Below are 13,778 nucleotides of genomic sequence, written 5' to 3'. Positions count from 1 at the left end.
TGAAACAAAAATAGAACTGTTTGGCCATAATGACCATTGTTATGTTTAGAGGAAAAAGGGGGAGGCTTTTAAACAATTTAAAGGCAATGCTACCAAATACAAATTGAGTTTATGTAAACTTCTGACCCACTGGGAATGTCAAACTAAAGCTGAAGTAAATCATTCTCTCTACTACATTTCACATTCTTAAAATAAAGTGGTGATCCTAACTGACCTTAGACAGGGAATTTTTACTATGATTAAATGTCAGGAGTTGTGAAAAACTGAGTTTAAATGTATTTGGCTAAGGTGTATGTAAACTTCCGACTTCAACTGTAGGTTTTAGAGATATAAGAAAGATATTTGTATTTGTAACTATTTGTATTTTTTTCACACATATTTACCCCCTTTTTTTAGGTACTTAACTACTTACATATATACTTCTATTCATTTATATTTTTTACTGGTAACGGCGAGTCATGTGAGGCTTGTGGGCATAAAAGAGCAAAACCTTTCCATAGAGAGGTCATATTAGTGTGAAGGCCAGTCAGTACAGACACTACAGACGTTTTTGTGAGAAGACCGATTTCCTGGATGTCTCATGGTCTGACAAATACCGCTGTATCTCGGCCACCTTCCAATGCAGATGCATAAGGCCGCAATTGGCAGATGTGGCCCATGAAAAAAACTGATCTCTATCTTAAACTGACACATTTTGATGGGAATATTTTTATTATGCTAATTTGATTTCCACGGGGCCACTGAAATTGACTCAAGACGGTCAACTGAGGTAATATAGGTTGATCTCCCCGTGTAGGAATGGCCATTTTTGACACAATGGTGTTTTTATGCTCTTATTGAGACTGTAATTTCTATACGAGGAAAATGTACTCACAAATCATCCTGCTTTACATTGTGAGAGCAGCTCACTCACTATTCACATTGCACAAGAGTTCATCATATTTATTTGACATATGAACATATCATAGGCATGGAAACCTATATATGTCTAGGACAAAACCATAAGGCCCAAGAGAGAACACATGCGCACATACTGTAGAGAGTTAGTATGTGTGTGCTTGTGTGTGTATCTGTGTGTGCCTGTGCTTACAATTCATGAAGCGCAACAGGAGTGTGTCGAGATGAACAAGTTCTTCCTATGAGGTGAAGGTATATAGCAGGCAGTACCCATTAGAAAACCCCACCGCACATACCTATAGATGACGTGCGTATATGTGTGTGTGTGTGTGTGTGTGTGCAGTTCACAAAGCATTACACAGCAGCACAATGTCCCGAGGGGAACAGGTTCCTCTGACGTGGAAGTAAGTTAAGTTGTGCTCTTTTAGCCCCTGTAAGGGCTTAATTATGGGATAAGGGATGTGGGAGCACTGTAGGTCTAGTTAATTAACATTGTCTAGGCTTTCAAAGAAGAGGATCCTGGGATGATTGACAGTTGTCACAATGTTATGAAATTTACTGGTTTTGTACTCCTTAGTCCAGAAGTTAAGAAGCAACATCAACAGTCAGGGTTGTAGTTGTACGTACGGTGTCCATATTTGGACTTCTTCAGAGTCACAAGAAGTTGGTGTCAATAGTTAACGGGAATATATGGGAATGAATGAGAATATATGGTAATTAACGCAAATATATGCAAATTAATAGTAATACCTTTTAAATGTAGATGTTTTTTGCATTGGATATATTTACCATATCATATGGAGACAAACAGAAACCTTTTACCTTATCATAAGCACACATAATAATTTGTAATTAAGTCCTACCAATAGAAATTTTAAAAAACAATTTAGTTAAGAATTGAACTTTAATTAAATGAGTTGACTCTTCACATGGGATGATTTCACTGAACAGCCTGTTGCGTGCTCTGGTGTGTGTGTTCCCAAACAAGGACCAGTTGTGCTCTGATGCGGCTGATGTTGGTGGGATTTGGAGGATGATGGAGGCAACAAGGTGAAGAGCCTCAGATCCACAAAGTCCCTTCCACCAGGTGGCTGATGAGATATGTTGGCACGACTGCCATATTGCATCTCCATCCCAAAGCCCTTGCTTAGAAGTGTACTTCGCCAGACTGCCAAGAACCTTGCCCTCGTCCAGGCCAAAGTGGCGAGACACAGTAGTGATGACACCATAGGCCTTATTGATCTCTGCACCAGACAGGATGCTCTTGCCAGCATACTTGGGGTCCAACATGTACACTGCGGCGTGTATGGGCTTCAGGCAGAAGTCTTTTTGATGTATTTCAGAACTGCAGTTTCCTCTGCTTTGAGCAACAGTGAAGTGTGCAGGGCAGTACGGATTTATTCTCTTACATCTGCAAGCAGAGTCTGAACATCAGACAGGATGGCATTGTCTCCCTCAATTCGTGCAATGGCTACTGCTATAGGTTTCAGGCTGCTTACCACTCTCTCCAAAATACATAATCCAGGAGGATCCTCTTGATGGGGCTGTCTATATCGATATGGCCATTTCTTGGAGAGACTCCTTCCCCTCCAGGAGACTGTTAAACATGATGACAACACCACCCCAACGGGTGTTGCTGGGCAGCTTCAATGTGGTGCTCTTATTCTTCTCACTTTGCTTGGTGAGGTAGATTGCTGCTATAACTTGATGACCCTTCACATACTTAACCATTTCCTTGGCTCTCTAGTAGAGTATATCCATTGTTTTCAGTGCCATGATGACCATGAGGAACAGAGTCAATGCATGAGCAGCACGGCCAATGGGTGTGACGTGAGGGTAGGACTCCTCCACTTTAGATCAAGCAGCCTTCATGTTCGCAGCATTGTCTGTCACTAGTGCAAATACCTTCTGTGGTTCAAGGTCATTGATGACTGCCTTCAGCTCATCTGTAATGTAGAGACCGGTGTGTCTGTTGTCCCTTGTGTCTGCGCTCTTGTGGAATACTGGTTGAGGTGTGGAGATGATGTAGTTTAATTACTCCTTGCTCACAAAAATCTGACCACCCATCAGAGGTGATTGCAATACAGTCTGCTTTCTCTATTATTTGCTTGACCTTCACTTGAACTCTGTTGAACTCTGCATCCAGCAAATGAGTAGATAAAGCATGTCTGATTGGAGGGATGTATGCTGGGTGAAGAACCATCCGAAATCTCTTCCAATACCCATTGCCAGTTGCATACACAGCTCGAGCAAGACATTCCATCAGCATTTCTCTGACTACGTTCCTCCATTGAGTCAAAAACACTTCTGATTCCAGGAGGACCAATAGCTGTTGCTATCGATAAAGTGTCTGATTCATCATTTTCTCCTGAAATAGAAGTAGAGGGACTTTTGTCAGAGGTTGCTTGTTGTGAGCGCTGAGGGAACTTTATGCACATGGCCAGATGATTCTGCATCTTTGTTGCATTCTTCACATATGATTTGGCACAGTATTTGCAAATGTACACAGCTTTTCCTTCTACATTAGCTGCAGTGAAATGTCTCCACACATCAGATAGTGCCCGTGGCATTTTCCTGTAATTAGGGGGAAAAAACAATTCCATGTACAGATAAATAGTTAAGCAGTTAGATTAAACAACTGCTTTGTAAGATAAAAGTTTTAAAATGAAACGTATGGAAACAGGTGAATTAACACTCTTCAGTTATCAGGCTCAAGCAAGCTAAAACCCACATGGTAGCAATAACTATCTAGTAGAAATTGCTAACAAGTTAGAAATGATATAAACACACTTTGCTGTAGGCTACTATTTACTAGTTAACAAAAAATTATGTATGTCATATAAGATATATTCACCCCACCCAGTATTGTAATCAAAACTTACCAGAAAGCATGTAGTCCTTGGCTCAGACAGTGTAGTAGTGTGGGATCTATAGCATATAATTAGTGTGCAAGATCTTAAGAATCAGCTGTACATGTGATGGAAGAGTGCATTGCACATGTGATGAAAGAATGCACTGTGCATGCAGAGGGTTGCAATTCCATTGAATTGGGGATAGTTGAATTAACCACAATACCTAGAATTGCCTTTTGTGTATCCCACAAAAGGTTCACTGTTAAAAGCTAACCAATTTTGAAGAATTTAAGCAAAATTACCCAAATTCCAGGGCTTAACTTCCCATGGAAAATTTACGGGAAAATTCTGGAAATTTGCCAGAAAGTTTCGACCCTTTGCAACCCTAGTCAAGAGTCACGCTCCTTCTCAGTTATGTTTTTTTGCAGCGTATTTGGTGGTTCTTCAAAAATATTTTGGCATAAAAGCCTTCTCCTAGCAGGTGTGTCCTTCAGAGCACATCAGATTGACAGTACTATTATGTCAACAATGAAACAAGTAGTGAGGAGAAGGGGGAAAGAACGCTTTTAAAGAGATGTTCCAAATGTGGGCTTAAACTTCAACCTTGATAAATATTCATAAGCTAGGACTACGACAGCTTAATGGCAAACATCTTAATATTTTTTTAGCTTTTGTCTTTATTCCCGCAATCACTCACTTCTCCCCCCCTTCCCTTCCCTTCCTTCAAGGTCGTCTATGTAGGCTGTGTGAAAGAGAGACAGTAACGATGTGGGCCGCTTGCTGTTTCTTCATTTGGAGTTTGACAGAAACATCACAGTTCAACAATTGTCTCATTGTGAAGGATTCTGGGAGGAAAAAGCTTAGTTCCTACCTCCCTCCTAAAAATCCGACATTACCCACCACAACAAAGGCACATTAACATGGCGACCGGTATGATTTGGGGTCCCAGAAAAAGGGAGACGGTTTGATAAAATCTCTCATATCTTTGGCATGTTGAATTTCTCTGGAATCACTGACATGTCGAATATCTCTGTTATCACCCAGTCCTGAAGAGATGCTCGTAATTCTAATGGCGAAGGCATGAATAACAACATATATGCATATTAGATATCAGTCCTAATGTTTTGTGTGTATGGGATGGAAACAGTGGTCAAATTAGACTGCCATTGATTTCAAAGTTGATATAAAACGTGTACCTTTCTGTCATTACAAACTGACAATACCATATGAGATATAAATACACTTTTTATAATGCATTTATATCACATGAAAAATGCATGTATTTAAAATATTTTACAAAAGGAACGTAATAAGATTTAGCTACGAAACTGGCTGGGTTTCTTAAGATGATACCAGTATTAGTGAGGAGATGTTTTGCAGGTTTTTCTCATGATGTACCTTTAAATAATTCAGTATACTTCATAAATAACAATGAGAAATTTCACAACTGCTTATTACATGCGTGATGTAGCACATCGAACAGGGTTTCCTCCTGCAGCGCTATAAATTTAGATGCCTTTGATTATTATACTGTTTTGCGAGACAGCGTGTGGGACCCATTTCACACCCAGTGAATGACAATGTTCTTCGTAATGAGACAGCAATGTAAATGATGGGTGTTAATTTTCCATTAATTGACCACCAATCAAAAAATAAAGTGTGTTGTTGCCTGGTCTGTTATGTTCCTATACACAGTAGTCTAGTATATGTTCTGAATGAGCTGAAAGTCATACATGTTGTTTCTCCTCTTCGTCCCTCAATGGGCCGAGGTTACTGAACATGACACACACACACACAATATTGTTTTTATTCCTAAAGATAGAAAATTACTGCTTTGAAATGTTATGAAAGACAGTTGTTTTGCCCTCATCTCTTTCATTGTCTGCAGAAGATGAGCTCTGGACCTGTACAGGTGTAGGGTCTTAATTTGAGCCATTTCGCTACAGCTGGAAAAAATAATCCTGAAGCAACAGGAAATGTGGATATTTTTGTAGGAGTTTTTCGTAAGGGAAAATCAAATCAGAAATATTTAAGTGGTAATTACAACCTTCAGAAGCCTTTTAAAACCTCAAATACACTACAAGTTTTACATTTTCAGCATTTCAGGAAAGTTCTCCTGTAACAGGGTGATCAAATTAAGATCCTACAGCTGCCTTACAGGTTGAAAGAACCAGGGAACTTCATGTACTGTATGGAGAGTACATGATGTACTTTATGTACAGTAGCTTATCTTTGTGTTGTTAATAGACCTTTCAATCACTTTCACGTCACTATAGCCTACCTATTGAGCTTTAAAGTGATGTTGTCTCAGTCGGTTTCACAATACATTAACAACGGCGCTGCTTCTCTGAAGTGTGCCTTTTTGTTCTAGCTTCTCGGCAGCTAATCTTTGAATGTGGTCTGAGGGACCGAGGAGCACTATGTGTTTGTGTGTGATATTAGAATGCTCTATATTTGCTAGGCCCCGGTGGGGATTCATGGCAGATCACGTGTCAGCCCCTTTTGGGCGGGCATACGTTTAGCTGTCAGGGCGGCGGCGGCAACCTATTAAGGAGATGGCAGGAATCAGACATGCCGGATTACTGTTCATTGCACTTTTATGCAAACCCGTCGAACATCCCCCCTCCATATTAACAACAGCTACTTAGCTACATGGTGTGGCTGGGAAAAGCAGAAGTTTTAGACTAATTTTACAGCACCCTGGACAGTTTTACTAAACTATAAAAAGGAATTGAATGATTACAAAGCCTTGTCCTTCTTAATGTTAACTGCTAGCATGCTGATGTTGTACAATGTCAGTTCTGGTCAGGGATTTGTAGGCTAACAGATAGCTAACACCGCTTTTGAAATAAACCTTCACAGTTTATTGAGAGCATAAATCAGTGTGTGAATATCCCTTTTTTAGCCTAATACTTTCGGTCCTTTTTATCGACATAAGAAATCATGGATGTGCATAGGCCTCTCTGAGATTTCTCTCTGAGACCTGATTGATGTGGCCCATAGAAGGGACTACCCTGCCAAAAGGAGAGGAGTGTTAGTGTACCACACTACCCACTGTCCTCTGGGGCATCGGGGTGTTTTTGCTGTGGAAACGCTGGGTCTTTATCTCCCTACATAGAGATTGTCAGAGGTCAGCAGAGACTACACTATTCAGAGGGTTCTTTAATTGGTGTTTACCTTACACACACACACACATTTTGTTCTTCTATCCTCGGGGGACCTAAAATTGATTTCTATTCAAAATCCTATTTAACCTAAGCCTAACCCATAACCTTAAACCTAACCACTAACCCCTAATTCTAACCCTAAACCTAACCCCTAAGCTCATGGGGTCATTGGAAATGTCCCCACGAGGGAAAATGTTCCTTGTTTTACTGTCCTTGTGGGAACTTTTGTGGATTTTAGGTCCCCACAAGGATAGAAAAACCAACCACCACGCACACTGTAGTTTATACTAAATGTCTATTACACTTTCCAAATTGAGTGTGCTGTTGACATGTACAATACAACACAATTCTGTTAGTATGCCCCCCAGGGATAGACTGCTATTGCCAGAGCACAACACTAATGGATGGTGTCAAGGGGGCAGAAAGCTTTTTTCTTAGGGATAGGCACAGGCTGGCAGAGGAAAATATCTTTCACCCCTCCTTTTTTCCCCAAAATATACTCTCCCGCAATGCAATCTCTATAGACTCAGGAGAAGTAACTATGGCTCCGGAGAAGAAGGCTGACGTTTTACGTGTCCCCAACCGATTGTGTTTTTTTTGTTCATTTATTTGCGTTGTTTGTAACTCATTTTGTACATAATGTTGCCGCTACGTCTCTTATGACCGAAAATAACTTTTGGACTTCAGGACTGCGATTACTGACCACGGACTGTCAGAATTATTTTTTTCCTTTAACGATTCTGACGAGCCCGACCCGAGTGATATACTGCTTTCTCGGGAACAGGCCCAGATCCCCGTGATTTGCGTGAAAAGGAGGCAGAGAAAAAGGGGCCAGAGGGCGGGCTGCCTTCTGAGAATTTGTAGGCGATCGAATAAACCCCCACTTCTGCTAGCAAACGTGCAATCTTTGGAGAATAAAATTGATGATCTACCCGGAAGATTAAACTCCCAACAGGACATTCAAAACTGTAATATCTTATGTTTCACGGAGTCGTGGCTGAACGACGACATACAGCTGGCTGGTTATACGCTGCACCGGCAGGATAGAACAGCAGCGTCTGGTAAGACAAGGGGTGGCGGACTATGTATTTTTGTAAATAACAGCTGGTGCACGATATCTGAATCAAATCAAATTTTATTTGTCACATACACATGGTTAGCAGATGTTAATACGAGTGTAGAAAAATGCTTGTGTTTCTAGTTCCGACCATGCAGTAATATCGAACAAGTAATCTAACAATTTCACAACAACTACCTTATACACACAAGTGTAAAGGAATGAATAAGAATATGTACATAAAAATACATGGATGAGCGATGGCCGAACGGCATAGGCAAGATGCAGTAGATGGTATAGAGTACAGTATATACATATGAGATGAGTAATGTAGGGTATGTAAACATTATATAAAGTGACATTGTTTAAAGTGGCTAGTGATACATTATGCGGAGATGGTTGTCCTTCTGGAAGGTTCTCCCATCTCCACATAGGAACTCTAGAGCTCTGTCAGAGTTAGTGACCATTGCTCAGATTGGCTGGGCGGCCAGTTCTAGGAAGGGTCTTGTTGGTTTAAAACTATATATATCTTCTGTATACCACCCCTACCTTGTCACAACACAACTGATTAGGTCAAACGCATTAAGAAGGAAAGAAATAGCACAAATTAACTTTTAACAAGGCACACCTGTTAATTGAAATGCATTCCAGGTGACTACCTCATGAAGCTGGTTAAGAGAATGCCAAGCGTGTGCGAAGCTGTCATCAAGGCAAAGGGTTGCTATTTGAAGAATCTGAAATGTAAAATATATTTAGATTTGTTTAATACTTTTTTGGTTACTACATGATTCTGTGTGTGTTATTTCATAGTTTTGATGTCTTCACTATTATTCTGCAATGTAGAACATAGTAAAAATAAAGGGAAACCCTTTAATGAGCAGGTGTGTCCAAGCTTTTGACTGGTACTGTATATTTACCCCAAAATGTGTGAGGTATTGGAAATGATGGAAGGTACAGTCTATCCGCAATATTAAAGCTGATCTACCCCTACTTCTTTTTGTTTAAAAGCCTAGTCCATGGATGGGCAACTTTGATGGGGGTGGGGGCCTCAAAAACAATCTGCATACCCACATCCATACACACACATGCAGTCAGAGGTTCATTTCCTGCAATTCTACAACCTTCGCCATGAAGAGTGGTGAAAATGTTGCAGTTTTAAAGCAAGTTTGCTGCAATTCTACACATTTCACCATGGGGCGGAGAGAAGATTTTGTGTGCTACCACACACGCATGCACACACTCCCTCCAGCAGTGTTATGTCAATCTAATTTCCTGAGCATTGCACAGTGTTGGTGCATGGTGGCCCCGGCCAACTGCTGACACTGGTGTGATTAGCCACCCTGCTCTGGCATGATACGCTGTGGCACCATGGAGCTCTGGCCTAGAGCCAACACTCCGCAGAGGAAGGGAGAGGGGCGGGTAGAGATGGGGGGGGGTCATTGGAGGTAGAGGGCTGGAGCAGTGTGAAAGGGGGCAGGGGTATGGCAGACCGCAAGCAAGAGAAAGGAGAGAGTAGAAACTCTGAGGATAACAGAAACAGATGAAGATAGAGAGGACCAGGGGAATGGAGTCAGGGTGAAAGAGAGGACCAGGGAAATGGAGTCAGGGTGATGGAGAGGACCAGGGAAATGGAGTCAGGGGGATAGAGAGGACCAGGGAAATGGAGTCAGGGGGATAGAGAGGACCAGGGAAATGGAGTCAGGGGGTTAGGCAGGACCAGGGAAATGGAGTCAGGGGAATAGAGAGGACCAGGGAAATGGAGTCAGGGGGTTAGGCAGGACCAGGGATATGGAGTCAGGGGGTTAGGCAGGACCAGGGATATGGAGTCAGGGTGATAGAGAGGACCAGGGAAATGGAGTCAGGGTGATGGAGAGGACCAGGGAAATGGAGAGTCAGGGGGATAGAGAGGACCAGGGAAATGGAGTCAGGGGGATAGAGAGGACCAGGGAAATGGAGTCAGGGGGATAGAGAGGACCAGGGAAATGGAGTCAGGGGGTTAGGCAGGACCAGGGAAATGGAGTCAGGGTGATATAGAGGACCAGGGAAATGGAGTCAGGGATATAGAGAGGACCAGGGAAATGGAGTCAGGGGGTTAGGCAGGACCAGGGAAATGGAGTCAGGGTGATATAGAGGACCAGGGAAATTGAGTCAGGGGGATATAGAGAGGACCAGGAGAGTCTAATGGATGTGAAATAAAAAGGTTTCAGACTGGAGTTCAGACTCGATCAATATCAATATTCTTCTCACTGTACGCACACGCACATACATTTGTTTAACTATCTTTGTGGAGACCAAACAATTGATTCCCATTAACATTCCTATTTTCCCTTAACCTAAACCTAACCTAACCCTAACCCCTAAAAATAAACTCCTAAACCTAACCTCTAATCCTAACAGTAATTCTAACCCTAATTGTAAACCCTAACACTAACCCTTACCCTAATTGTAACCCTAACACTAAACCTAACCTCTAAGCCTAAAAAAGCCTTTTTTGTCCCCACTTGTCAGTATTGTCCTTGTTTTACTATCCTTGTGAGGACTTCTGATCCCCATAAGGATAGTAACCCCCCCCCACACACACACACACACACAGGGTTCTAAGGGCAGACAAACAGTGTCCTGGCTGACTGTGACTTTTCAAAGCAAAATGACTGATGGTGTCCACAGTGTATTTTCAGAAGAAAGGCCATCCTGGCTCGGCGTCTGCTGCTTTGCCCTGCTCTTAACCACTCAACCATACGTGTCCATTCACCACAGGGGGAGAAAATAACCCAATTTTCTGGCCTCTGGGCTGGCAAACCACTTTATTTGTACTACTTTTCAGACCTAAAAAAAACACTACGGTCTGGTAGCCTTTTCATACCTCTGAGCCGAGCTAACTTATACTGGGCTGGCTGGTTATACATTCAACCATATACCACTTTTCACACTACTGAGTTGAGACGAGCCGTGCTGATCTGATCTGGTTACACATCCACCATATACTCTTTTCACAGAAAGGAAAGGACAATGTGAATAAGAAATATCTGAGCCAGTAAACAGGGCGTTTAGGTCGGGTTCAGAAGTTCAAAAGTAGTTCTAAAATGGTATCTGTAGAGGAGTGTTATTCAGCATTGTCCGCTGATCACTTTACCACATAGCGCTAATGAAATGGATATTCAATTCATTTTTGTTTATATAGAACATTTAGGTTCTCACTGGGATTTCTTTGTCTTTTTTGTTTCAGGTGTTCGCTCCCCTGTTGAGGCGTTACGCTGAGCTGGAGGAGAGTGTGCTCCAGGAATCAAAGCAGTGACTGAACACTGGCAATTATTTCAATCAGCACATTTCTCCATGGTCTGATGAGCAAATAAGAAGGACTTGCAAACCTGTGCCTTATACACGTAATTCCAACCTCTTGAGTTTGACTTTGTAAAACACCTGAAATATTAATTTTTTACAGGTACTTTTTCATGACTGTATCTGCAAGTGACACGACCCTCTTCAATTTGTTTAGTTGTGATGACACTAAGAATACCTCATTTTCTTTGCATTCTTCACTTCTTCTGTCTAATTGTGTATTCAGCAACCAATCTCTGTTGTCATGCCATGATCATTTCAATGGGCATTTATAGTCAAACAAGTATTTTTGGAAGTATGAAAGTTCCATAAGGGAATTGTCTTCTCACTCAGAAATTAACTGAATAATTTTGTTCTCATGGGAATTCTGAAAGATCTACAGTATTATGAGTATTCTGAATCTTCAGTGATCTACTGTGCTGATGCCCTCGAATTTCTTCAAACAATAAAATCTATTGAACTTTTCATGACAACCCATGTCATTATTGTGATTAATCACATTGGTGAAGGTGACTGAGACAATCTTTTCTTACAATGAGATATTTGTATCTGTTTCTCCTTTGCTGATGTTCTGACTGGGGCTGTGTCCTACTGGTCTATTAATACCCAGCATTCCTAGCTGCGCATACACACACACACACAGGCCCCACGATTTCCACTCCCAATCAATTGTTCATTATTCTCCTCCAGTCCAACCAACATCTGTGCGCTTAAATGATCTCCATAGTTGTGTTCATTAGGCAACAAACTATAATACCATCGGTATTTTGACAAACATACTTTTAGATCAGTTAGATTGTGTTAGGGAGGGAACACACTCAATATACCTTAAAATGACTAAAACCAAGTGGAAACTGTATAGAAATGAGAATGGACCTACATTCATACAATCTCTTTACTGTGTCCAGCTGGATAATAATCACAGAAATGAAAGCTAGACAGTCGAGAGCATCGAAAATTCCAAAAACTATGGATATGTGGCCCCCAAGGCAAAATGACTTTGACACCCCTATTCTAGATGGCAAACATATAGGATGTTGAGGCGAATATTTCTCTTGTCACTTTTTTTTTTTTGGGCACGTTATACTGTCAACATGTGACAACGTTCCCTTTTTGATCAACCTCCAGAGGATCTGGATTTGAGGGTGAACGTGACACTGCTGGGTGAAACCAGGGGGGGGGGAGTTGACAAGTGACGAGAAATTTCTCCTTTATTGTTGGGAGGCACAAACGCAAAGGAAAACCTTGCTAGTGGTCTGTGGGCCTGCGATCATCCACAAAAGAAAGAATACATTTACTATTTATAGGAATAATCCTAAGAGTAATGTAGGGCACACATATACATCCGAGATGGCATAGCAGTCAGACGTCCTTTGTCCTCGTCTTGTCGTGTCCTGTATATATATATATATATATTTACAACTTTCTTCGCATACCTTTTTATATATATATTTTTTCTTTTCCATAAACTCAACTTCAAAACAGTCCTGCAACCCGCCTCACCAATTTATATATATATAAAAAAGAAAGTATTATTTACCTCAAATCTTTAGTCCTCCTGAGAAGCTAACCAGAAGCTGGCCAGAAGCTAACCAGAAGCTAACCAGAAGCTAGCCAGAAGCTAGTTAGCTTCTTTACTGGCTAATCGTTAGTATTCAGCTAACCACGGTTTGTGGCCATCAGATCTATCGCCAGTTTTGTACGGCGCGGCTTGGACCGGAACATACCGGACCTATTTTTCTCCCCATGTCCCCGGATTTCAACCGCCAGCTCTGGACATTTATACCTGGATCTCGCAGCTAGCTAGCTGCTATCCGTGTGACTATCGGCTTACGTCGATCCCGGAGCAAACATCAATTATTCCGGAGCTAGCCAGCTGAAGAGTTCCATCAGCCACTCCTGGGCTACAATCACCTATCCGGACCCATTTTACTGCCAACGCTGAGCCCCACCGGTCCTTCACAACTGGACTACCGATGTTATCTGCCCGAGGGAGTTATCCAGCTGGCTCCTCCGTCGCGACGTTACCTGAACGCCCATCTGCGGCCCTCTAATCGTTAGCTGATTTATCGGCTGCTATCTGAATAGATCTATCGGACAATAAAAAATTAAAAAATCTTGGGCCTCTATAACTATATCTATATATTTTTTTTTGCGAATTGGATTGATCCCCTCTACCACACGGAACCCCACTAATCCTACCGACGGAAACGCACGAGGTGGATAAAAACAGACCTCCATCCTATGCTAGCTTGCTACCGATGGTCCGGCTAGCTGTCTGAATCGCCGTGACCCCAACCAACCTCCCTACTCACTGAAACCTTTTGATCACTCGACTAAGCATGCCTCTCCTTAATGTCAATATGCCTTGTCCATTGCTGTTCTGGTTAGTGTTTAGTTGCTTGTTTCACTGTAGAGCCTCTAGTCCTGCTCACTATACCTTATCCAACCTATTAGTTCCACCAC

The 13,778-nt window shown here is 41.8% G+C and overlaps 1 protein-coding gene across 4 annotated transcripts in view; it reads left to right on the top strand.

The window, feature by feature from the left end:
• xylb (xylulokinase homolog (H. influenzae)) overlaps nucleotides 1-11,777 on the top strand; it is a 61,509-nt gene extending 49,732 nt beyond the window's left edge. For all 4 annotated transcript variants that reach the window (XR_010464062.1, XR_010464061.1, XR_010464063.1 and 1 more), the window contains one exon: nucleotides 11,200-11,777. Coding sequence is in view for 1 of the 4 variants with exons in the window: in XM_065019403.1 (XP_064875475.1) it covers nucleotides 11,200-11,268 (69 nt within the window). In the remaining 3 variants the exon portion in view is untranslated. The remainder of the gene's footprint in view (nucleotides 1-11,199) is intronic.
• The last annotated feature ends 2,001 nt before the right edge of the window (nucleotides 11,778-13,778 follow it).

This window comes from Oncorhynchus nerka, linkage group LG6 (genome assembly GCF_034236695.1).
Source record: "Oncorhynchus nerka isolate Pitt River linkage group LG6, Oner_Uvic_2.0, whole genome shotgun sequence".
In the NCBI taxonomy this organism is placed as follows: Eukaryota; Metazoa; Chordata; class Actinopteri; order Salmoniformes; family Salmonidae; genus Oncorhynchus; species Oncorhynchus nerka.
This window is presented reverse-complemented; position numbering and strand designations above follow the sequence as displayed.